This window comes from Barbus barbus (genome assembly GCF_936440315.1).
Source record: "Barbus barbus genome assembly, chromosome: 28".
NCBI lineage: Eukaryota > Metazoa > Chordata > Actinopteri > Cypriniformes > Cyprinidae > Barbus > Barbus barbus.
Genome location: NC_136756.1, coordinates 9,641,460 through 9,668,826, shown reverse-complemented (window position 1 = coordinate 9,668,826; position 27,367 = coordinate 9,641,460). Strand labels below are relative to the sequence as shown.

At 34.9% G+C, this 27,367-nt stretch overlaps 2 protein-coding genes across 7 annotated transcripts in view; both read right to left on the bottom strand.

Annotated features, from left to right (window-relative positions):
* The window catches only part of pdlim2 (PDZ and LIM domain 2 (mystique)), a 57,983-nt gene extending 53,991 nt beyond the window's left edge, over positions 1-3,992 (bottom strand). Inside the window, exon 1 of the mRNA XM_079383543.1 lies at positions 3,696-3,992. The gene's annotated coding sequence lies outside the window, so the exon portion shown is untranslated. The remainder of the gene's footprint in view (positions 1-3,695) is intronic.
* A 1,115-nt stretch (positions 3,993-5,107) lies between these two features.
* sorbs3 (sorbin and SH3 domain containing 3) overlaps positions 5,108-27,367 on the bottom strand; it is a 53,247-nt gene continuing 30,987 nt past the window's right edge. For 2 of the 6 annotated variants that reach the window (XM_079383533.1, XM_079383534.1), the window contains exons 6-22: positions 26,871-26,934; positions 25,156-25,179; positions 24,838-24,931; positions 24,604-24,694; positions 21,168-21,242; positions 20,643-20,753; positions 18,355-18,410; positions 15,978-16,042; positions 14,736-14,788; positions 14,593-14,639; positions 13,442-13,556; positions 13,237-13,362; positions 10,018-10,119; positions 9,637-9,687; positions 8,110-8,204; positions 7,702-7,808; positions 5,108-6,595 (exon numbers count right to left, since the gene is read on the bottom strand). In XM_079383533.1, the coding sequence (XP_079239659.1) occupies positions 6,534-6,595; positions 7,702-7,808; positions 8,110-8,204; positions 9,637-9,687; positions 10,018-10,119; positions 13,237-13,362; positions 13,442-13,556; positions 14,593-14,639; positions 14,736-14,788; positions 15,978-16,042; positions 18,355-18,410; positions 20,643-20,753; positions 21,168-21,242; positions 24,604-24,694; positions 24,838-24,931; positions 25,156-25,179; positions 26,871-26,934 (1,338 nt within the window). In that variant the 3' untranslated portion in view covers positions 5,108-6,533. Of the gene's footprint in view, positions 6,596-7,701; positions 7,809-8,109; positions 8,205-9,636; positions 10,120-13,236; positions 13,363-13,441; positions 13,557-14,592; positions 14,640-14,735; positions 14,789-15,977; positions 16,043-18,354; positions 18,411-20,642; positions 20,754-21,167; positions 21,243-24,603; positions 24,695-24,837; positions 24,932-25,155; positions 25,180-26,870; positions 26,935-27,367 lie in introns of all 6 variants that reach the window. The other 4 variants (XM_079383536.1, XM_079383535.1, XM_079383532.1 and 1 more) reach the window with 2 other exon arrangements.

Below are 27,367 nucleotides of genomic sequence, written 5' to 3'. Positions count from 1 at the left end.
ATGCTATTTTGTGGTTCAGTGAGACTATCAAAACCATAAACAGTACTGCTTGCCTTGGTGGTCTCAATACATGGCTGATTTATTGTACAGATGACAGGGTTTTAGTGCAGAGACATAAGCAATTATAAGACATGTTTGTGGATGTTATGTCTTTCACGGCCTATTAGCACTCTGGGTATATCTGAATAGAGAGAGCAAGAATGACGCATTCTCAGAGGAGGAGTCTCAAGGCATGTTTACACGACACAGTTTTACACGCGGATTTTTACAAAGCTCATCGTTCTGAGAAGCGAGGCGTGCTCTGATTGGACAGCTATCCAGTACGTAGTGATTGGCTGAATACCTCAAGCGTGAGATGGAAATGTTACAGCCCTCACCGCATTGTGATGCCGTGTCCCAGCGCGACCACACAAAAACAATAAAACCCAGTATAAACTAGGCATTTGTTGCATCCAGTGGGGACATAATTACTGATTATAATGACTTATACTGTCTTTTTACGCATCGCACAGCGAAAATATTACCATGTCTGCATTTGTGATCGGAGAAACAACAAACAAGCACTATTCTACAAAGCTCAAAACTCGCGTTTGAATAGTCAGCAGCAGAAACTTACTTACAGGCTGAGAGTCAGAAGCATCAGATTGCCCTTGCAAAGTTGGAATTGCCCCACTTTTTGGCTACTCTTCCAGGATCAGGAAATAGTCCTCCGTAAAATACACTGCACACACTCTAATACTTGGGTTGAACCGTTCTGGAACAGTGTTGTAAATTCAACTTAACCACTGATTTCTAGTTGTGTCCTCTTTTGGAAACCCAAACAAAGTACTTTCGCTTTCACAACGAAACACAGCGTCTCCAGGACATGGTGCCGGCGGCAGCAACAATACTACTGCAAGAACTTGAAATCGCATCATATGACCCCTTTAACCACTAAAGTGTAAACCACAAGAATGTGAATTAGCATAAATAGTGCCGGCCTATGCATATTATGTGTTTGCGCAGTATGTCTTTACAACTACAAGCCTGGCATGCATAATACAACATTTTAAGCCATTTCCGCGGATCCGTGTGCACAGATTTTTTGACAACATTGTCACATGAAAAAATTAAGTAAAAATTCTTGTTTTTAGTACGCCAAATGTCATGTAAATGGACAGAAACCAAACCAAAATCATGGAGAAGTCAGTCTAGGACTGGCCCAACAAACTAAATGTATCTAATTATTAATATTATTTCTTAAGTCATACTAGTTTAAATTTCCTAACTCTACAGTGTAAACTTTTTTTTTTTTGAAGTTGTAAATGAAACAGATTATTGAAGTACTTTTTACAAGAAAATACTATTTTAATTTTTCAAATTTTTCTCAATTTTAATTTCTGAGTAAACAAAATTGCCTACACTAAATTTTAAGTGTATTTAAAGATTACTCTGTATTTTTATTTTCTACTGGCGAGTGTTATTTTAGTATTATTTGTGCTTTTATGTTATGCTTTTTGTTATTATTTGTGTGTTCACTTTTGTCATTTTTGTGTTTAATTTTTTTTAATTACTATCAAGGTTTGATTTTCAGATTAAGTTTTTATTTATTTCCAGTTAGTAATTTTAGTGCTTTATCACTTTAGTGCTTTTTCAGTTAGTTGCCAAGGCAACATTTCTAATCATAATTCAGTTTTTTCTATCAAATTATCATCATCCTCCTTTAGTTTTTTTTTTCCATTTCTATTTAATTATACCAGCTTTATTTCAATTAAAATATTTTTATAGTTTTAGTTTATGATAACCCTGCGCCAATAAATATTAGAACAAAAAAGCATACCAAAAGTAAAACATGAATGAGAAGAATGTGTATGTTTTGGAGTGATGGAAGCTGGATAAAGCAGAGTAACAGTGTGGGAGAAGCTAAAAATCGAGAGATGACAAGAATTGCACAGGTGGAGACAATAGAGAGGTACAAAAGCTCTGTCAATGGGTTTGGTCAATGCATAGACACGTGCGTACAGAAACACGTCTGGCTTTTTCCCATCAATTCAAAAGTACTGCTCAGTCATCATTCACATTCAGTGCCCAGCCTCAAAACTGCATTCTTCTCACTCTAAACCTACAGAGAGCTGTGCTACAGCAACAATGCAGGAGCGACTAGTAGAAACTGATTATTTTTAATGCAACTTTGTATAAGTCAGACATTTACTCATTTCTGGGACTGGCCATGTGGGTTTGGACAGTGTTGACGCCTTAATTGTCACTTTTCACATTATTCTGCATAACTGAATCCAAAACATTCCAGTCTGTCCCGGAGCAAAACCCCAACCAGCATACAAGAAAATCCATTGCATACCCTCAAAATATCAAAAACAACTGAGTGCATGCACTTATGAATCACAGTCTATTTAAAGACAACTATCAAGCAGAAGTATGCATCTTAAAACCAAGTGAGCTGCCCTACCTAGACAACATTTTTGAGCATCTTAAGCACACAAAATGAAGTGTTTCCAGTTACTGAATCTCTTATTGTACATTACACTGTATTCTGGACTCTCATCATCTGGTCTCTTACCCAGTCGGATTTCATTCTTATGTAGAATGTTTTAAATGTTAATATGGAATAACATCATTATATTCTGAACTCAAGGTTAAAGTATAAGCGTGTCCCAAGGTTTTCCACTCTCCATTATTACCTCCACCAACACATTTAACCCTTTAGTATCCTTCCGTAATTTTTGGACTGATGTGTGTTTTTTTCCCCCCTTATTCCAAATGGTAGGAAATTGGTAGGTTTTGACACTTGCTATGTGAACACACACACACACAAAAAACACAGACATGACTCGAAAACGTTAAATTATCCTGAAAGAAAGAGAGTCAAAAATGGGCGCATTTTGTACGGTGTCCAAAGAAAATCTTTAGGAAATCAATTATTTTTATTTGCGATATTAATCTCAAATTTGGAACAACTCGTTAAAATTTATGGCTTTGGTTTTCTCACAAATGTAGAGTACAATATGTATAGGAAAATATATTTCACATATAAATTTTTTTTTTTTTAAATAGATGCATTTTTCATAATTTTTTTTTTTTTTTTTTTTTTTAAACAGACTAAACACCTAGTCTCAACTGGTCTCTTTGGCTTTTGGGATAATGTAAAGACATATGTCTGAACTTCCTTTGGTTTTTAACTGTGTCTTAAGTTTGTCTAGTTTAATCTCCCTATAACATACAGTATTTTGGTGCACTATATATTTACTAATATGCTTGCTTGAGAAAGAAAGAAAGAAAGAAAGAAAGAAAGAAAGAAAGAAAGAAAGAAAGAAAGAAAGAAAGAAAGAAAGAAAGAAATGATTTTGAGTGATGGAGTACTACAGATTGACTACTCCTCTGAATTAAGCTGTTGTGTTACAGCTGTTGTGTTGATTCAAATGACACATTAGATCCATTTCATCATTTAAACAAGCTGAAACATTCAGTTTTTCTCTAATTTCTCAGTAGGATAGTCAGGCTTTTCAGTAAAGCATCCGGATGCAGTAAAAGGGATAGAGAATGCAGCAGTGACAGTGAAAGACTGAAGGATGCTGAACTGTTTTTCACGCCTCACCTGAAGTACGCAAACCCACAGGATGGGTTCTATCACTTCGAAACAAACACAACCCAGTAACGGTACATATTTAGTTATAATATTAATGAAAATAAAGGCTTACCTGGTAAAAGGCTGGCGCGCGGTTAGGAGTAATCACAACTCTGCGTTTGGCACCTGTGCGGATGACGTCAAAAGCACACACGCGCGGAGAGCTCTTCTGTCACAAACTCTGTCCTCTTCCTAACACAGACCTGATTGAGACACTTTCAGCGCGTCGGTTTTTAGGCTGTGCGCTCCATGTGACCAAATTCCCACACCGCCCAGTGTTTTCTAACTTTTCCCGAGAATGTTTCCGCTGTAGAGATGATGGAGCATCACATGCCACGTGTTGCTGTCAAAATACAGGCTGGGGGCACGCGAGGGTGGCACGCGGGGCGTGTCGAGGAGGTGGGATGAAAGAGAAATATGATTTTTAAAAGCAAATATTTATAACATACTGTGCCAGTGCGCCACCTGCTGGCGGTGATTAATTATGAGAAAATCCTATTAATACTGCAGTTTAAATTTAAGATTCTAAAATCACCTTAAAATAAAATAAATCGATACTTTTATTCGAAAACTGATCAAAAACCTTGAGAAAATTAACCATGGTTTATTGTAGTAAAAGAATAGTAATCATGGTTTTTTGGCGTATTGATTATTATTTGTATAACCAGTTTTACTACAAATACCATGGTTAAACTATAGTAACCTTTTTTTATTATTATTTGGAGTAAAACCATGGTTCATTTTCGTAAGGGAAGTGACAGTAAAGACATTTATAATGTTACAAATGATTTCTATTTGAAATAAAGCATGTTCTTTTGAACGTTCTATTCGTCAAAGTATCGAAAATAATCAATATCACAATTTCTACAAAAATATTAAGCAGCACAGCTGTTTTTATATTGATGATAATAATCTTGAGCACCAGATCAGCATATTAGAATGATTTCTGAATGATTATGTGACTGGAGTAATGGCTGTTGAAAATTGTACGAAAATTTCACAAAATTGCTGGTTTTACTGTATTTTGATCAAATAAAAGCAAATAATTATAAAATACTAATAAATTAAAATAATAATATTACAATTCTACCAAAAACTGTCCCATGCAGTTCACCCTATTTTATTATATATATATATGAACTGTCTAAATCAATCAGTACACTCTCAAAACACAAGATCAAACAGTCAGCAGCTCTGAGGTTATAAAAGGTTGTTCTGCTTCTGTGTTTTGGAAAATGTAGGCATTATAAGTTATATGACACTGGCCTTTTCACCTAAATGTATCTGTCATCATGTTTTCAAGTGTAATTATTTCATTTGTTGCATACAAATAGGTGTGTTGACTAATGAACGACAGCGTGTGAATAACAACAGAAGCATTTACTGCATAAAGCAGGCGCTGCAAGGCACTTAGTCTTCAGATGAAGACAATAAGAGGGATTCAAATAGTGAAAGTAACAAAGCAATGTTTTTCATTATTTATTTGATCATTATCAAAATCTGTGAGTACCTTACATACTGCAATACATACTGTGTGTCAATAAAAATATATTATCTTTTTTCCATTATTTGATAACTGTGTGATAACGATTCGACAATCTGTACAACAAAATGCAGTCAGCTACTTCAGTTCCTAGATCATTAAAAACAGAAGACAAAGCCGGTTAATGATGGAATTCAATGAACACCAGCATCTTCCACAACCATTTTTATAGCCAACATAAACCATCAGTGAAAAGTCCTGCGGCTCCTGTCTTAAAACCTGTGCACATGTGCTTTGGCATAATAAACACAAGCTGACTTCATTTTAAGGTGCCCGTTTTAACCTGTAAAATCATAAGAGCTCATGATATGTAATATTTTTAGTTCTTGTTGTAAGCATAAAAAATTACTATTAATGCTTAAAACAAGAAAAGCATATGTAAAACATAGAAACTTAGTTTAAGATTTATTCTCTGAAATTTTACCTTGTACAATTTTGCACGTATTGTTCTTGTTTTATAATGTTTACATGAAAACAAGGCAAAATACTGCTTAAGATTTTTTTTTTTACTGTAAATGAATATGCATGCAAATCATGATGTTCTTCTGATCCTGATCCTGAAGACTGATCCTGCATTAATTAACATTTTCAGTTCAATATGGTTTTGCATATGGATTTAAATCATTAATATAAAGTTAAAAACCATGTTTAATCTAGTCTGGCTGGAACCCACCAACAAATCTCAAACCCTAACAAATTCTTCACTGAGCAGGAGACTTTTACTCATACACAAGAGTTTGAAACAGCAACTCTTTCCCTGTCCTAAAGCTGAAGATAATGTTGAACGCTGGGTTTGTTACACAGTTAACATGAACCTAATACAGACAGATTAAACACTTGGTGACAATTGCATTAAGCGCTTAGACACTTGATAATGATTGCAAAGGCTGGTTATTATACGATGTGGCGATCAGCTAAGCCAGCTCAAAACAGATAAATGACAACTGTGATGAGCGTCTGAAAAAAAAAGAAAAAAATGGACGGTTTTAACCATGTCTTACATCCAGATCCTCAGGATATGTAGTGTTGGCAATGTTGCTACAAATCTGAAACCAAAATGAAGGTAAACTTTACAAAGATGTTAAAATTAAGTAAGTCATCTTAGATAATGTCAACAGCATAATGCAGTGTGGCTTCATCACACGTGAGTGGTCAAACCCATCAGTGTCCAACGTCTGCAAGAGATACTGTAAGGTGAGGAGTGCACATGCTTGGTGGAGGATGTGAAGGAGTTTTTATGGTTTTATATTTGTGTTTGTGAGAAGGGCAGTGGTTTTGTGTATAGTGTACAGTGGCAGTACAGACAGACTGTATTTTGTATTAGTTGTTGAGCCTGTAGTGTCAGTGAACAAGAACTGGTGGAAGCTCTCAAACTGGTGCCACATAGTTGCCAGGGAATGTTCCAAAAGCTTGGGTCCTCTCAGACGTACCTGGCAGGAAAAAATAGAATGCAATGTCATTTAAGCAAGAAAACTTGTGACACAAAACAGCTACCGCTTTGCTAGCACACTGTGGTAAATGACAGTACTGTAATGTGAGAATTGGCCGAGAGAGGGCAGCAAAGGGAAGGGCTTTGCACTAAGACCACACTTCAAATCTTTAAAAGATACATCTTTCAGCTTTGTTATATTATGAAATATTACTTTTATTCATTAAGGATTAATTAAATTGACAAAAGTGACAGTAAAGACATTTCTAATGTTACAAAAGTTTTTTCATTCAAATAAATGCTGTTCTTTTTAACTTCTTATTCATCAAAGAATCATGAAACAATACATTTCCACAATTAAGCAGCAACGATAATAATCAGAAATGTTTCTTGAGCAGCAAATCAGCATATTAGAGTGATTTCTGAAGGATCATGTGACACTGAAGACTGGAGTAATGATGCTGAAAATTCAGCTTTGCATCACAGAAATAAATTATATTTTAAAGTACACAAAAATAGAAAACCCTTATTATGAATTATAAGAATATTTTACAATATTTTCTGTTTTTACTGATCAAATAAATACAGCATTGCCGAGCATAAGAGACTTCTTTTAAAAACATTTTTTTTTTTATCTTATTGAAACCAAACTTTAAATCCATCTATGTAATAATTTTGCACTGTTAATTAAAACAAAACAAAAAATCTACACATATTTTAGTTTTTCTGACACTCAATGTATGTTCAATTACATTTTTTCCATAGCAGTCTTTTAGTGTGTATTCTGTATAATATTCTATATAATACTGTAGGCCTTAAATATTATTAATGCTTATTTCAGACTAACCTGCCCCTATAATTCTGCCCGACTACACTAAAATAACATCAATAGTTTTAAATGTTTGAAGTCAATTTAGCCATTGCAACATTACAATTAAAGTATAATTACTAAAAATTATAATATGAGGTGGTAATCAATATGGTAACAATATATCATTCATCCCAGTGGTTGATCTCTTTACAAAGTCAAACAGACCTATCCTGTTTAAGAGGGCAGTTCTTGGCCAGAATGAGCTGTGGAGTGAAGCAAACTTAAAGGGCCATTACCTACAAACCAGCCGTCATCACACTTCTCTATGACCTGAACGATGTCTCCTTCTCTCAATTCCAGCTCGTCTCTGTTCTGGGGTTTATAGTTGTAAACCGCTTTATACCTGAATGCAACGAGAAAGAGTAAATGAAAAAGAATAACGTAGGTCAAGAGTGAAAACTGTAGCTGCATTAACCCTGGAAATGTAAGTTCTACATTCTTAAAGGGACAGTTCACACAAAAATAAACATTGTCATTTAGTCTCTTTCATGTCAGTCTTTTACAACATGATAAATAAAGATTAAATAAAGAGATTTTTAAAATTTTCTTTTTTAATTAACTATCCCTTTAATCAGTCAAAGAAATAGAAATATTTTTCTATGTCTGCTTGAATCAGTAGTAATGAACGATGTATAAGTACTCACGGTTGTCGTGAATAAGCCATGTTCACAGGAGACCGTGATGTGGAAGGCATTTTAACATCTGCATTGAGCTGTGGAGATTGTGTTCTGGTCCCATCCTAAACATCATTGTTAAAGTTTTATTCATTTATATTTTTCCCAAATAATCATGCAATATGTCTTAAGTATTCACACTCATTCATGGACACATTTTTTCCTTGAACATGTTTTTATGTTGTTACTTGTGATCAGCTGATATTGATTTTTCACTTCTGGTCCTTAAGGTCATTGCACACTGAGTCTGAAATGTTCGCATGCGTTTTTCAGTTTTTTCGTATTCCCCATCCTTTCCTATCAAAATGCATGCTATATGTGCGAAAACACAGAAAATCGATCTGATCAGAATTTTTTTTGACGGACGAAGGTTTCGGAGGCAGTGTGCAAACGTGATTGACACAACGTGAGGTCGTATTTATTTTTTAAAGTGCGAAAATTTCGGGCTTAGTGTGCAGTGACCTTTACTGTGTATATAACATGATTTAATGAAAATGCACGAGATATTAAAAATACAATTTCTTAAAATAAATTTGATTTGAAAGAAGTCCTTTATGCCCATCATGTCTGCATTTGTCTAAAAAACTACAGTAAATTGATTATTAATATTATATAATTAATATAAAATTAATAATAATTATTAATATAATATAAAATGTATGTTGTGAAATATTACTACAATTTAAAATAATTGTTTTTAATGTCATTTATTCCTGTGATGCAAAGCTGAATTTTCAGCATCCTTACTCCAGTCTTCAGTGTCACATGATCCTTCAGAAATCATTCTAATATGCTGATTTACTGCATAAAGGTTGAAAACAGCTGTGCTGCCTAATATTTTTGTGGAAACTATTAAACACCTTTTTTCAGGGTTTCAAGATTTTCACTTTTGATCAGGTTAATGCATGCTTATTGAATAAAAGTACCAATTTCTCTCAAAAAGAAAAAAATCTTACGGATTCCAAAAACTTTGAACTGTATTGTTCAAATAAAATGACTAAATTTAAAAACACATATTTACCACAATACAAAAACATTCCGCCATTCAAAAGTTTGTGGTCAGTCAGATTTTTAAATATATTTGTAAGAAAGACTCTTCTGCTCACCAAGGCTGCATTTATTTGATCAAAAATACAGTAAGAAAACGGTAATAGTAATATTTTGTAACAATATGTGACCCTGGACCACAAAACCAGTCTTAAGTCGCTGGGGTATATTTGTAGCAATAGCCAAAAATACATTGTATGGGTCAAAATTATTGTAAATAAGATATTTCGTAAATTTCTTACCGTAAATATATCAAAACTTAATTTTTGATTAGTAATATGCATTGCTAAGAACTTCATTTGGACAACTTTAAAGGCGATTTTTCGAAATTCTGAACTGTACTGTACAAATAAAAATACTAAAATTTAACTTATTCACTAAAAACAATCTGATTAATAGGCCATACACATAGATTTGTGTAGGTTAGTAGGTTTGTTAGTCTACACAAACCTGTGTGATGTACGGAGGGTGCGATCTGCTGTTGGCTGGCAGTCCCGGGCCCTGTGGAGATGTCAGCACATGATTGGAGGGAGACATAGGTGATCGCGTGTCCTTTTCCAGTGGGCTGTGAGCGTGCAGTGATCCGGTCCGGTTGTTTGTGGGCGAGAACAGGAAGTGGTTTGAAGGCTGTTTTGGGGAGGTGGGCTGTGCGTGTGACAGAGGGGAGCGTGATTGGCTGGAGTGTTTGTGAGGTGAAAGCTGGGGTTCGGGGGAGCGTGACAAGGGATATAGAGGGGAGTGCTGTGGTCGACCAGGGCTGAGGGGCTCTGGGGTAAGAGTGGGAGAAGATGGAAAGTCATCACTGCTTTTAGTGCGGGGCATTTTGTTGACCTGGACGTAGTTGATGGGGAAGATTCCACTGCGGCTGGTGCCGGCGATACGCCCCTCCAGCCAGTGATCATCAACACGCCTGGTGATAGAGATCACCTCGCCCTGAGACAGAGACAAGAGAGAAGAAAGCTGTTTGGTGTCAAATATCACGGCTCTCTGGAATACTTGCTTCTGATTGGTCAATCGCAGCATTCCATGGTCGAATATTTGTGTATAATGATGTTAAGCTGTAAAATTTGCAGTAATTGTCTGTAATTGTTCCAGGCAACCATTATCCTACATATTTGTACTAGTTAGGGCTGAGAGTTGATTCCAAAAAGAGTTGATTTACATGTCTGAGCATGAAATGATTAAGATTCATTGCCCTATTTACCAAACTCAAGCCTTAAAGCAGCGGTTTTCAACCTTTATGACTCTAAGGCCCCCTACTGTCTACGACAATATTCGAAGGCCCCATGACTTTTTCAAGTGGTTCATGATTTACTCGACAAGTATTAAGAATAAGTATTTAAAGGGGTCATGGACTGCCTATGTTTTTTATTTTGTTCTGTTCTCTGAGGTCTACTTATAATGTTAAAGATGTTATAGTGCATATTTATGATTTGGTTTCTGTGTAGACCTGCACGTTCACCTCTACATTAAACACTACATGCCCGAATGGGTGGGCGGGGCTAAACAGGCAGTGATGTTGAAGCAGTTGTTGATCTTTTTCTGCGAAGGGAGTGTTTATCCACACTATTACATCAGTGTCACATTCCACAAGCTGTTGTTTTGGAAGACTGCCTTCAATATAAGCTGTTTTTAGACGAACGAGAGTGTTTTGAGTTCTGAAACTTACAGGACGTTTTTATAGTACAATGACCTACCTCTTATGTCAAAAGATCAAGGGAATTTGGTTCCTCAGTTCATGACCCCTTTAAAAATATAACATTTTATACACTAAGATTTATAAATAATAAGGTTTTATTAATCTACGTAACATTTCTAGGTCTAGAAATCACACTTTAAAAATTAGACTTTCATATGCAGGGTTTTTTAAAGGGATCATCGGATGCAAAATTCACTTTTATATGTTGTTTGAACATAAATGTGCGTTGGCAGTGTGTACACAAACACCTTATAATGATACAAATCCACCCAGTGGGTTTCTTTTAAATCCAGATATATAATATCCCCTTTTTCAAATCAAGCCGTTCTCAGATGCCTGTCTGTGTGATGTCACACAGACCCAGGCCCCTCCCACGACTGTTGATTGACACTAGTGTTTTACCTTAGACCCGCCCTGAGTGAGCTGTCATCAGTCCGCCAGTGTTTCAACGCCAGAGCAGGAGTAGACAAGAATGACTCCTAAGCGATTGAGGTGTTTTGTTGTTGGGTGTAATAATTTACATAGCAGTCATCATTTACTCCCGACATCTGAGCTGCTGAAGAAGCAGAGGAGTACATTTGTTTTTGAAGGGGATGATCTACCTAAATGCGTCTATCTTCGCGCAAATCATTCGTGATTTAGCTTCACCTCCAGAAGAAGTGAGTATTAGTTTTTTTTATGAATTTTGCAAATTGCCTTAATGTGCTGGTCAGTAAATTTCACAATGAATGTGGCTAAAGTTTACAGTCTCTCAGAGAACTGCTTGTCACCCCACGGAAGAGAGGGGCGGGGCCAGCAGAGTTCATTAGCATTTAAAGAGAAATGCACTGAAACAGCTTGCTGTGTGCAGAGCTGTTTTTTTACAAGTTAAAAGGGTGTTGTATTACACTACCACTGATAAATTTTATCCAAAGTATGTTACAGACTTTTCATTAGGACCCTAAGAATCATATGAACTTGTGGAAAATGGGCATCCGATGACCCCTTTAAGACTGGGGAATACTTCAAAAAAGCTGTTCTTGAGGAGGGTGATTTAAAATAACATCTTGATTTTTTAGTTGTATTGTCTCATTTGAATTTAATTCTGTTTTTAATGTCTATTTTATTTTATATTGAAAGTCAATGTAACCTGAAAAACAGTAAACTTTCTTCAAAATATCTTTTGCATTCCACAGAAAAACAAAAATCAATCACACAGGTTTGGAATGACATGAGGGTGAATATATGATGACAGTAATTTTAAACAAACTGTCCTTTTAACATCTATCAATAGGGGTTTTGATTTATTTCAGTGACTTGGAATACTTTAGATTGAGATTGACTGTATTTGGTGTTACATCATTTCTCCAGTGACCTGTGATTATATTTGAGCACAGATAATTTGAAATAAAATGTCAAATTGTTCACAATTGAAGCACGGTAAGAGCCCCAAAAGCTTGTCAAAGTCAAACTTTCTGGAAAAAGTTTTTGCCCCAACTAGTAAACACCTTCAAACTACCATTGGTCAGTCTGTGGTGATTATGTAATCGGTACATAGTAGGTGTGGCTCTGGAGCTCCGTTTCTTTTTTTCATGTTCAGTCCATCAAGGTCAGACATCCGAGAGTGAAAACATGAACACTGAACACTGCTGTTTTCGCACTGCTGTCATTTTTGGTGTGTGTTTATATTGTTGCAGTGAAGAAAGCATGCAGCACATATTTACATATTCATCTAAACACCACTCTCAGCAGCGTTGGGATGTTCACAGTAAAACCGCTGCTAAGGAATTTCAACTTCTTTTTACCCCCCAAGCGAAAAACGAAAAAGAAGGCCTTTACTTAACTGATCAGTGCAATCCGTCAAACCGTGAACACAAGCTCACCAATAAAGCAAATGGAAGAGGTCACAAGAAGGCTCATTCAAACACACCCCCACATGTCTACGTCACGATGTGGAAATATTTGCATTATGGTTATGGAAAGGGGCATACATTTCCGACGCAACTTATGGTGTTCGGCCAATCACAATGACTGTGCCAGTTGGCCAATCAGAGCAGACTGCTTGTCGGAAGGAGGGACTTTGAAGAAAACGAAGAGTTTGAGAGAGGCGGGGCATAGTGGACCTACAATGATATACATTATTTGAAAAATAATGTTTTTTTAACATTAAAGCATGTCAACATATTCTGTTACACCAAATACACAAAATAATGATCTTTAAAAAAGCATCATATGACCCCTTTAAAGAGGTTTCCACCTCGGCTCAATTAAGAATGAAGAAAATTATTTTGGAATCTAATATTTTATGAAAACCAACTGTACACAATAGATTAGTTGTAGTATATGGTGCAGATGTGCAGCGTATATGGTACCTTTTTGAAGGACAGTTCCACTGGCAGGTCGGCATTGAAGCTGAACAGGGCTACAGCCTCTCCGTACTCCAGCACCTGGATGGTGGGAGACTTTATTGGTGTGGGCTTCTCTGTTGGAGGAATAATCTGAAAAGAAAACATAGGAATGAGTGTAAATGAAAAGATGATGATGTGAAGTGTTTCATTTGCATACATATAAACATACCTCCACATAGCTGGTGGGAAAGATCCCCACTCTCCCATGATGCTCTCCTTCATACCAGTTGGTATCCACTTGCCGGTGTATGTACACTACATCACCTTTTTGTAAGGTCAGCTCCCTATGGATGAGAGGTTTAAAAATAATAATAATTTTTATTTTATTGCAGTGGCATAAATATGAAAGCCTGTTTTCACCACTGAATAAAAAATAAAATAAATAAAATTGTACTGTAGATATAAACTCGCTATTCTGACTTTTTTCTCGCAATTGCTAGTTCACAACTCTCAATTCTGGCTTTTTTTTCTCAGAATTGCATGATATAAACTTGCATTTGCCAATTACAAAGTCAGAATTAAGAGATATAAACTTGCAATTGCGAGTTATAAAGTCAGAATTACGAGATAAAAACTCGCTATTTTGACTTTTCTTGCAGCTTCAAGTTTATATTTTACAATTCTGACTTTTTTCTCGCAATTCTGACTTCTTTTCTCAGAATTGTGACTTCTTTTCTCAGAATTGTGACTTCGTTTCTCAGAATTGTGACTTCGTTTCTCAGAATTGTGACTTCGTTTCTCAGAATTGTGACTTCTTTTCTCAGAATTTCTTCAGAATTGCCAATTATAAAGTCAGAATTAAGAGATATAAACTCACAATTCTGACTTTTATTCTTGCAATTGCTAGTTCACAACTTAATTCTGGCTTTTTTCTCATAATTGTGTGATATAAACTCACAAATGTCAGTTATAAAGTCAGAATTGTGAGATAAAAACTCACTATTCTGACTTTTTATATTTTAATATTTTACAATTCTGACTTTTTTCTTGCAATTCTGACTTCTTTTCTCAGAATTGAGAGATATAAACTCGCAATTGGGCGTTATCTAAAAAAAACTATTTTCTTACAACTACAAGTTTATATCATAATTCTGATTTTATACTGAAACTCGCAATTCTGAGAAAAAAAGTCAGAATTGTGAGATAAGAAGTCGCAATTACCCTTTTTTATTTTTTAATCAGTGGAGGAGACGGGCTTCCATACATTTGCAATGCTTTTTGTGTTGTATCAGACTTTCCCAAATCCTTCATATACTGATCCCAAATCTGCAAATAATTATGAATAATGAAATCGGTGTTGTGCCTTTTGTTTCTACTTACTTTGGTGACTGTGCTTGGAAATTAAATTTGGCTCGTGCTGCTTTCATCTGTGTAAACAAACATGCATTCTTTCTAAACGTCTGTGTCAAATATTTACCTTCCATTCAAACCTCAGAGCAGAGAAAAATGATCAAATACTGTACCTTTCTCTCTTCTTTCTTCGGTGGGAAATCCATGTCTGATGACATTATGCGATCTGTAGAGGAAAGTGAAGACCAGAAATGAGATATCGGCCCATAATATATCAATAGAAAAATTGTGTCTATTGTTAGCTTGCAAGTTATTGGGTGTTAAGCACTTTTACACCCTAGGGTGAAGGATGTGGTGATCATGTGAAGGATCTCTTGGTTATCTTGACTGCTGAAAATTAAACTAGGGCTTCTGTGCACACTGGCTGTTAAAGCTTTTTTTGTAGCTGGATACTTTACTGTTTTATGTTGTTACATAATCCACATATTTAATGAGGGGTTTATTGCCAGTCTTTAATCAGCTGATGTTCTATGTCAGTTGATGCCATTTGTAATAAAAATATCTGAAATTGCTATTTATGGTCATTTGTTATTTTAGGCAATTCTTCTCATGAATATTTCAAAGCATGTTAAGTCACAACAGTTTGGAGTCAGTAAGATTTTTTTTTTAATTAATTAGTATTTTTATTCAGCAAGGATGCATTTATAATGTTACAAAATATTTCAATTTCAAATAAATGTTTTTCTTTATTAGCTTTCTATTCAACAAATAATCCTGAAAAATGTATAACAAATGTATTCATGTATAAAATATTAAGCAGCAAATCAACATTAGAATGGGATCATGTGACTGAAGACTGGAGTAATTCAGCTTTGCATCACAGGAATAAATTACATTTTAAAATATATTCACATAGTTACTTTCATTTGCAATAATATTTCACAATATTATACTATTTTTACTGTATAGATGATCAAATAAATGCAGCCTTTTTGAATGAAAATCTTACCAACCACACACTTTTGAATGGTAGTGTATATTATTGAGTGAATTTGGAGAATTAATCAAATTAATTCCTGTTGTATCTTTTTTTTGTTTTTGTATCAATACTGGTTCATTGGGCTTCCAGCTCTGCACACATTATTGTGTTTACAATGACAGAGTCTTTCTCAATTAATCTCCAGGAAAAACAACTGGATCAATCTAATCTGTAATCAAGACCTCCATCCTGCTGCTTGTAACACACTTCCTGTCCTGCTGAACAGTGACTGATTTCATTTGTTTTTCTCATTTCACAGAAATGCGTTTACTTTGTATTAATTGGAGGGAATGAGAGGAGAGGAGAAGAGTGGCAAAAAGTACAAGGAAACAGGAAACACAGGCGAGGAGGGGATAGGAAGATGACTATATCTTACCATCAGCATGCATGAAGTTCGCTGTTGTGCCCTGCTTTACAGCAGAGCAGGGGATTATGGGATAGCTGTAAAAATAAAAATAAAATTATAATGTGACAATACTGTAGATGCAGAACACTGAAGTAAAAAACAGCAAGGGTAAAGTTCATAACTTATGATATGCTTACACGATGATGATTGTACTAAAGAAACGAAAAGGTTTTCTTTTGTATTTTTTTTTTTGTTCTTATTTTTTTAAGTTATGTGTACAGACGACAATGATCTCTGATCACACGGATTCACAGAAATAGCTAAAAACACTGTATTACTCATGCCAGGCCAGTAGTTGGCGATATCACTTTGTGAAGAAACACTACACACCTGCACACATACTGTAGCTATAGAATGAACACCTAATACTCATATACCTGACGGCACCGTTTTCACAAATTCACGTTTTTGTTGTTTACACAACAAAACGATAAAAGTAGCGTTTTCAAAAACTTGCACTTTGAAAACCCCAAAATGCCATGGTCATGTAAATGCATAGCCAAAACCACAGTTTTGTGTAAGCGACCCTTAACATAGTTCCTCAAAATGAGCGTTATTAGTTTCCAATACGGAAAAAAAATAACAAACATGATCTTATTTTTCTTCAAATAAGATCTTATCTTTTTCCTAAACATCAATGAGATTTAGTGAATGAATTAACAAATTCGTAGGTTTTTTTTCAACAAAAAACTCCTATAAGCTGACATCAGAGTTTCAGAGGAGATCTCAACAATGTCTGTGCACAAATTTACCAAATATGCAATTAGATTGAACATGAGCTCAAACATTTGTCATTATCTTCCCAGACCAATCATTTTTACAGCTCTACATTCAACTAATACCCAAATAAATACTGTAAATAATTACAATGTTGATACACACATGAACAACAGAGATCTCAGTCGCCTGAGCTTTGAAAAAAATATCCCTGGGTAACACGTGAGACTCAGGAAGAATACCATAAAACACAACAGATGGTCTGTCTCAGCCATGAGGATCGAAATGAGAATATTTATGATTATGTGACAGACCTGAGAGCTTTAGCTAATGGTGGAGGATTCTGCTGCACTAAACATCTTTAAACAACACTGCACAAGATAATACTGTATACATAAATTATAAAGAAATGTTCTTCTTTGTTTTACGCCTAAACATCATAATTTTGCTTGAGTACAAGTGCCTTATTTGAACAGTATTTATACATATTATTGTAAAAACTGCAATGTGTGTTATATCAAATATCATGCTGATAAAATGGCAGCATACCAATTCTTGAACCCAACAATCAGTTACTGTGTTAACAGGTTTTCAGCCTCAGCGTTATTAATCGTTCCAGAAAGAGGGAAGCTGTAAAACTGTCCTCACCCTGTATCCTTTTTGTAGCAGCAGGGGCATTTATGGCATTTGGAGGGTGGGGAGATAGTCAGTGGGGGGCTGAAGGGGGCAGAAAGCATCAACATGCCACAGAAAAACAGAGCAAGAACTCAAGAATGTGTCAGATCCAGTGAGATACAGGCCCCTGGCGAGAAAATACTGAAGCTAAAGGTGTCAGAATGGGCATGAACATCTGAAGTACAGGCCTGGAAGGACCAAACTTTGCCTTTTATAGCTCTGCTGTGTCAAAACACATAAAGAGAGGGATAACTGCTTGAGGAGCAGCGATGCAGGCGTCAAATACAGTCTGTGAACTGAACCAATAATGCACCTCTTTATTAACAAGATGAACAAGGTCAAGCATGTGAGTAAAGACCGAGACATCCTCAATTTGACCACACACACACACACTTAGACATAAACACACACACGTTCTGACAAATACACAAACACATGTACAAGCACACAAAAAGCTCAGCATGGGGTCAGGTATGTGGGCCGCTGGCCAAAGAGTCAACAATTAACCAATCAGACGAGGAGACAGGCTGGGCATGTCATATGACCTTAATAAGACAATAGAGAATCTACTGCATGTGTCACATTCCATCATCATTAGATGTTATTTCTGCAAAACACTCACTTTTAAAACATGCACCTTCTTCATATATAGGAATTTAATATTATAATAGAGAAATTGAGAATAAACAAATACAGAGAGATTATGATGCTGGGTAAATATTATATTATATTACATTACATTATATTATATAACTTCTAACATTAACTTCTATCAAAATGACATAAGTCATTCATAACAATTAATTAAATTAATTTGCTTTAGACTAAGACTGACCCTAAAGTGCATTTAATTTAAAAACACTTTTTTTAAGTATATTTACTAAGTTTTGTCATATTTGGCTAACTTCTATGGAAACATTTGTTCTAAAAGAATAATTAAGTAAACTAGGCTTACCTGTTTTCTTGTCTGTTGTCTTCTGTTCTTATGGTTGCTGTGTTGGTTTTAGCTCCCTGTAAACAGAAATCACAATTTCATTCAGCCCTAACACACATGAACTCTCTCAAAGACACAGTTAAACAGGAGCATTTGGGAGCAGCTCGAAGGCAATCTCAAGAGGCGGTGACCATTCCTGCACTGAACGCTGCAAGGCTCTCCTGGGTCCTACACTCCATTTCTTTGCTTGCATTGTAAATGTGAATCAGATGGAACTAGTGACGTAATCAGCGAAGATTTCCACAGTTTGTAATTCACAAGCACAGGGAGAGCCATAAAGCCTTAAACAATTAAAGGTGCAGGATTCACTGAGCCAAAGGCTAATTTTAGGAATAGTTTCATTTTAAGTGAATAGCAATTTAAATATGTGAATTTGAATAATAAATATGAGTCTGTTTTTCACATAAAATATGTGGGATCTTTCATTAATTTTGGAGCTGTGACTGATTTGGTGTCCTTTCATTTATACTGTATTGAATAGAGCAGCAAGAACTTCTTCTTTTGTTTTCAAATAAAAAATTAAAATTAATGCTTGAAATAAGATTTGAAAATTGAAATAAAAATTAGAGTTTGATATATATATATATATAGTTTTATTTTAATTTTTTTAAGAAGCCTCATATGCGCACCATGGCTGCATTTATTTGATTCAAGTAAATTTGATTCAATTTTCATTTATAATAAATCATTTCATTTCAATAAATTTCATTTATTTGATTAAAAAAAAATATTAAAATTATTACAATAAACAGAACATACGTATTATTTAAATTATTAAAATAACTATTTTCTATTTGAATATATTTTTGAATATATAAATTAATACTGAGCTGAGAAAGAAATTAATATTTTTATTCAGAAAGGATGCATTAAATAAGTCAAAAGTGACAGTAAAGGCATAATATTGCAAAATATTTCTATTTCAAATAATTGCTGTTCTTTTAACTTTTAATTAATCAAAGAATTAAATAAATAAATTGATTAAAGAAAATGTTTAATTATATTAAGAAATGTTTCTTGAGCAGTAAATCAGCATATTAGAATGATTTCTGAAGGATCATGTGACACTGAAGACTGGAGTAATGATGCTGAAAATTCAGCTTTGACTCACAGGAATAAATTACATTTTTTATATATATATTGAAAGAGAAAATGTTTCTTTTAAATTGTAATATTTCTTCATAATATTGCTGTTTTGCTGTATTTTTGATCAAATGATATTTGGTATTGGCATTTGCCTTGGTATTTGGAAAAAAATGAAGGGCAACTGATCATTTTTTGGTGAACGGTCTCTTTAAGAGGCACAAAAAGTGAGACATGGCAAGAAAAGGATCAAATAAACAGAGCTGGGATATAAAGAGCAGACACTGTGCAGGTTGGCGTGACTCAAACAAAAGCTCAGCAGTGGGAGGCTGCAGACTTTGGCTGTTCGGCATGACAGGAAGTGACAGAGAGGATCAGCATGCACAGCTGTCAGATCAGAGCCAACATCCAGCAACCTGAAGCACACTGACAGGAAGATAACAGCGGTGGCCAGAAACGCAGGAAAACTCTTTGACTTTTTTGGCACAACAAGTGAGAGCTTAAGACTAATACCTTGTCTGAAGGGTGTGGGAATTTTAAAGAAATCAGTGAGGTCATAATGGATGACTAAAGTCTAGATGGAAGTCCAAAAGATTTAAAATCCATTTAGAGCGATTGATACAATACGCCAAATACAACATCTTATCTAGCTGCCGTGTCTCTGTTTTTCTTTGACCCTCACTCTCTAAAAGGTTGAAGAAGGTATTTGTTTAGTATTTTCTGGGCGAAATTCAGAACTGAAGTATTCTGAGAGTGTGTTTGAAATAAACAGGCCACAAATCACAATAAATTGAACTGGAATTCCAATTGGAATGACAGGAAGACTTGCGAAACAGTTTAGTTATTTAAAATATGAATTTAAAAATATATAAAATATATTTTCATTTATTTGAAATACATTAAATTGACAAATTATTTTTTTTGTAATTAATATTTCACAATATTACTGTTTTTACAGCATTTTAAATCAAATAAATGCAGCTTTGGTGAACACAAGACTTTCAAAAACATTAACTTTTTAATGGTAGTGTATGCATATCATTATATGAACTGAACTTTATACAGATGTGCAGTAGGACATCATAGACAATTCAAGTCTGGTTTCAGGGAGGTGTGTGATAGAGGATTCAACTGTGAGTGTGATGTGTAGATGGGAGGGTCAGTACCTCACCCCTGCCTCGCCGCTGCTGTTGCTTCTGTGACAGTTTCCTCTCCAGACCACGAATGTCTGAGTCCAGCTCCGCCTCAAAACGGTTCAGCTCTGACACCAGCGTCGCCTGAACAACAGCATGACAGCCAAGTGACACATTGGAAATTATGTGTTGGTGTGGTTTCACATGTCCAAATGCAATCTGGGACTTCATGCAATTTCATGTAAATGCAATTTTGACACTATGAAGATCACAAAACATTTGGAAATTCCTAAAACACAACATAATAAATGACAATAGAAAAGAAGAGCGGGAAAAAAATCCGCCTTCATTTATTCAGATTATACTGATTACATATTATATTACAAGAGTATTATATTATATTACATATTATATTACAAGAGTATATTACAAGAGCATGAAAATATCTTCTTCAGACTGAAGGCTTCACCAGAACATAGAATTTTTAAAGAAAAAGATGTTGTCAGAAAGTGAGATGTGCAGATGGATGTCTGATGCAGAAGTATGGCAGACACTCACCTCTATGGATGGAGACTGGGATTGAGGTTTCACTGGGCTGTAATATGAAGGCAGCTGTGACTCAGACCTCAGAGACTGAAAAACAACAATAGTACAATATCATTAGACCACATTAAACCATATTGTACTTGAGCTAGCTGTCAAGGGAATATTTGTCACTTTCATTTAGTTCAACTTGATGTACTAAAATAAACTAAAACTGAAATAAAAATGAACAAAAACTAAACCGACATATTTAAAAAAATTAACAATATTACTACAACTAAAATTAAACTGAAATTAAAAATTATAATACTCTCAGTGAGCATGTTTCCATGCACACAATACACTGTATAGGATGGTAAGATCCACTGATTCGTACTGGTGCATCGGCATAAAAGTTAACGATGCAATGCATTGATTTAAAAAAGGTGTGCATCAGATGTTAGCATTTGTATTACGATGCCTTCTTTCTAACATATTTGCATTGGTCAAAAAATTATTTATTTAGAAATAATTATTAGTAGATGCACTACACGTTTATTTATAATTGTGTATGTTATTTAATATGCAGATTGATTTCCCCTCTCTAATCTGTTTTTCAAGCGTGTTCTCTCATCAACACTGCTGCTACATCTGTCTGAACCAAAGAAATAAAAGCGAGCTATCTGTACCATATTGAATTGCACAGCATCATATTTTTTTCCATTGCATCGTATTGGATTAAATTGCACTGTTGAATCGAATTGATCGCGAAGCATCATAATAGGGGTCAATCGTATCGCATCGCATTGGTAGCTGCTTGCATGTATCTTTAATGTATCGTAACGTTGGTTATGCATCAAGATTACATATCGCATCAGCCTCAGTTATGGAGATGCACATCCCTAATACACTGATAACTAACTATACCAAAAATCAGTTTATTAAAATAACCTGATTTACTGGTTTACATGCAAACCAATAATCTGACCATGCATGTAATCTGTAAACGGTTAAAAACCATGTTATTTCCTGGTAGCATGATAACATACAGTAAGCATAAAAAATTCTAGTTATTATGTGGGTTGTGATGTTAAATAAAGCATTAAAAAGCCCAGAATATTTCAAAATGTCTAGCACATAATTGAAGTTTCTAAAACTGTAACATTTAAGCTACATGAAAAGGGAACACATTTTTTGTAATTTCTTGGGTTGACACAAAGTCAGAATTTAGGATTCATTTCCTCCTCGCCTGCCGCTGTGGCTGGCTGCATATCACACACACACACACACACACTTCAAAAAGCCGATATATCGCAGGTTAAGGTGTTTACATGCTGGGCAAAATCAGGGTAATGGGCAGAAATCTAGATGTGTTGATCGGTTTATGCATAAGATGATTATGACCATAGGCAAATAAAGGAAAACCTTTTAATGTGTTTACATGACCACACTCATTGTCAGCTTATTAAGCATAATCAGTTTATAAATGTGCATGTAAACGCACTTAGTGATATTTAAAATAACACTTTAGTTTTAAGACTTACGAGTACAAGAGAGAGGTATAAACTGAACACCATTTCATAACCAATTTAGGAGCCTATGTAACTATAAACCTGATGTGTTTTGCCTCATTTAATTGTTAGGTAAAGAGCAGACTTCAACAATTTGCTATTTTACAAGCGCTCCAGACAGGTAGGATCATGTGAAAAGCTCCTCACTCTCACATATCTTGGCGGCTAATAATCTTATTGAAGCCAAGTCAGACATCCAGAACCGTTAACCAACTAAGACAAGGTAAGTGATGCCATCTTTCAAATATGTTAACAAAATAAGGCTATCTTTAGTGAATGAAATGGAGATGACAGCTGTCACATTATGAGAAAACAGCATGAAAGTAGAAACGGCTATTGACAACTCTACAAACTACGGTACTGTTAAATCACACAAGCGGTTAACAGGCTTAATACGCATCACAAGACTGCCTTCCTTTGCACAGCTACACAACTGGAGATGAAACAATAGATTCTTTTATTCTCGTATTCCCACTCAGCCAAACATAAAGTCAGTCATGAACAATTAGGGGTCCTGACAAACATCTTAATCTGAGAATGTTCTAAGAATTTATGTTAACTAATAATCCAAATTCTCTCATGGCCCTCGAATAAAACCATATTATATGTCTTTGTGATGTCAGAACTGAGTAAAAAATCTATTTAATTCATAATTACTGATGATATTAATGAATATGAACCTTTGTATGAAGCATAAATATCAAGCACAGCAGTATATGGACATACAGATACAACTGAATACAACTAAGGTGAGACCCTTGAGCAAGGCACCGATCCCCCGACTGCTCCCCGGGCGCCGCAGCATTGGCTGCCCACTGCTCTGGGTGTGTGTTCACAGTGTGTGTGTATATACTTTGGATGGGTTAAATGCAGAGCTCAAATTCTGAGTATGGGTCACCATACTTGGCCACACGTCACTTCACTTTCACTTTTAACATTTCTAATAAAACTGAACACCTTTTTGGCAGGATCTGTTGACAGTCTGTTTTGCTTCTTGACACAAATCAACTTCCAGATGGTCAAGTCCAAACTAACGTGTACAAGTAGAAACCAGAAAGCAAAGTACTCCTCCTCTTCATAAGTCAAATGCACTGAGGTGTGAATCTCATTCTAATATGACAGTTGAGGTTTCATCAATAAAGTTTTCTGAAAAACAAGACTAAAAAGGTTTGTTTCTTACTAAAGCTATGAATTGAGTCATAAGGACTGGGACTGGGGGACTGGTTTCTGTGTATTGTATGTTTTGTAGGGAAAACTTTGCCAAAAAGCATCAAGATGGCATGTTTTTGAAGTTCTAAAACCAGTTATCCAAAGCATTATTGTGTCTGTTGAAAGCCTTTGTTACTGTGTGTTGGCATTCCACCAGTCCACTATCCCTTTCAAAAGCTTTGAGACTAAAACACCTCATTCCTAAAAGGATATCTGATCTTAATCGGGTGTAGATCACACCTACACTCTTAAATATAAAGGTGCTTCACGATGCCATAGTAGAACCTTTTTGTCTAAATGGCTCAATAAAGAACCTTTAACATCTGAAGAACCTTTCTGTTTCAGGTTCTTTATTGTGAAGGAAGGTTCTTCAGATTATAAAAAGGTAAGAAAGAGATGGTTCTTTGTGGAACCAAAAACGGTTCTTCTATGGCATCGCTTGAAGAACCTTTTGAAGCACCTTTATTTTTAAGAGTGTAATCACCTACACAGCATCATTATACAAGAGCAAACTGAAAACCTCACGTTCCCACACCTTTTCATGCACTGCAGTTCATTTTCACTGCAGTCTGTATATTCATTTCAAATGTATATATATTTGAAAAGAACATAAAGTTAAGAATATTTCTAGTTAAACTGCATGGAGAGGTCTTCAAAAACTCAGGTGATGGTTAATGACAGCTGTCTCTTACCCGACTACGATCCTCTTCTGCTCCCTTTCCAGGCTCAAAGTCAAAAATACTCTTGGGTTCTGGGTGCCTCCCTGTGTCGCCCAGATCAGCCCTGTAACACACACACACACACACACACACAGGCCACTTTACTACGCAATCATTGTTGGTTGCTGCAGAAACATATCCTAACCTGCCCAGTGTCTGTATAACTCTCTCTCTCTCTCTCTCTCTCTCTCTCTCGCTCTCTCTCACCAGTCGGGCAGGGCTCCGTGAGGGGTGAGGGTGAAGGGGTCTGAGCGCCCGTCCTGCTGGCCACAATCTGGAGGAGGAGATGATGACAGCTTCCCTATTGCCATTGAAAAAATTAATATTAATGAGAGTTTATACTTCACACTATCATTCAAAACGAGAATAATTTCTTTATGTAAATACATCAAATACAAAGCTTTAACTGTAAATAACATATACAGTAATTGCAGCACAATTAAGGCTTCTGTATGACTGAGAATTACAGAATATAGAGCCCATAAATAAGTATAATGGTTTCATATTAACTATTCAGCTACTCACTTTCTCTCCAGTCAAGCTCAGGCTCTGCAGGAGTAAAAACATACAAAGTTAAATGAGAAGAAATGACCCTAATATAGCTATATTAGCTTTACTAACTAATCAGGGATGCATGATATATTGCTACAATATCAAATATTAGATGTTTAGAATGTTTGAATCTTTTATTTTTAAGTAATTTACACAAAATAGTGTATAAGTGTATATACACTACCATTAAAATTTTGGTTATACCTTATTTTAAAGGTGTCTTTGTTACAGTGTAATTATACAATTAAATATATTAGGTTTGTTAGCTGCTTGTAATTCTGCTTAAACAGTTTTTACTATAATAATTACATGTACTGAATAACAAGGAAACTGTAAAATGTTATAAAATACTTCTATTTTAAATAAATACAGTTTTTGTTTTAAATGTTGAAAATTCAGCTTTGCGTCACATAAATAAATTACATTTTAAAATATATTCAAATAGAATTTTTTTTTTTTTAATTGTAACAATATTACTGTTTTTACTGTATTAAATAAATTCAGCCTTAGTGAGCAGAAGAGACTTTTCTAAAAATACTTAAAAAATCTTATCAACCCCAAACATTTGATGAGTATTGTAGAATATATAATATAGAATTATATATAATAGACATCATCTATGTATCGGTTATTGGCCATAACAACAACAAAAAAACAACAACATGCCAGAATTGTATTATTAATACATCCCTATGATTAATTAACTACAAAATGATATAAAAATATACATTTAACTGTACTAAACTTCAGATATTTGACAGCATATTTATAGTTATTATCTAAAATCACACCGATATCTAAGAGCTGATGTGGTTTATGAGCTTTAAGCAATAGGTTGCTGGTTAACACAGAGCAATCGTGAACTATATCACCATTATAATCTCAACAAATCACAGGTTGCTCATGGGAGAATGACTGTGTAATAATTGTACTGTAATTCTCTTTGAATAAAAGTGTCATTTAAAAGAACCAATTACTATACTTTTTAAAGACCAGATACCAGATACCATGTAAGATTCTCATATGACAGCCAACTATTGACTTCTTTCTTTCTATAAGCTCAGTAATTCTGAGTTAAACAAGGTGTCTATGAAAACACACTGAGCAAGCTGTGTAACACTGCTTTATGTTGCTCATAATTACCCAATTACATCAGCTGCTGTTCCAGTTATTAAACTGCAAACTTTTGTAAATTAATCAAGAGCAGGACTCTGGCCAAATTTCCTAGAGGGATTTTTTTTAAGTTTTGTAACAGCAGTTAGCAGTAAAGCACTGAAATCCTTTTAGCAGGAGTTGGCGTAACAGCAAACCTACACACTTCTGCTTCTGTTGTTTAAAAAAAGTACAATTAAATGTTTGCAATAAAAGTTTGTGCTTTTTACATTTTAAAGAGTTTGAAATCTTTATCTGCTAACTCAGAAGCTTCACTGATGAAGGAAAGGCACAGTGCGGTATCCCATCATGCTCGGCAAAGCCTATCTAGTTCCACTTTCAAAGGGTCAATTGTGCACTTTCTCATTGAGCTCCACATGTGCTGAAAGGTTAAACAATGTTCAAGAAATGAGGTCTAAAATTTCTAAGCTAGAATTTGGCTTTATTCTTTCTGGATCAGTGCAGAACGTGACAGAAAATAATGGAGAGGAATTTCCTCATTGTTTCAGATAGAGAGATAGGAGGAGAGCACATACCCTCTGGTTTCTTGTGGATTTGTTTAAACATGCTCCTATACCAGTCCTTGGGCTTGTTTACACTCTGGAGAAAGGGTTTGGAAAGAAAAAAATGCATTGTTCAAAATAAAAACATGCTGGCATAAACTGTGCACTTAATATTTCAATCAATAATCAATATTTTTGTCTTGTTTAGAGGTAAAATATCAAAAATACAATTCTAAAAATATATCTTGATTTTTTAATATTATTATATCTTGAGCATATCGTGAAGTTTTTCATACTACACTGGCAAACGCTTTTTCTTGTTTTTAACATAAATAACAAAATTCAGCGAGATTTATGTTTAAAACAAGACACATAATTTGCTAATGGGGTAAGAAAAATAAATTTAATACAAGAGACTTAATATCTACACCTTACAAAATCTTTCTTCTCAAATACATAAGTCTTGAGGTATTCTCATATTTTTATTAATACTTTGAGAAATTAGGTTTCATTTTTGTATTTAATGTTAT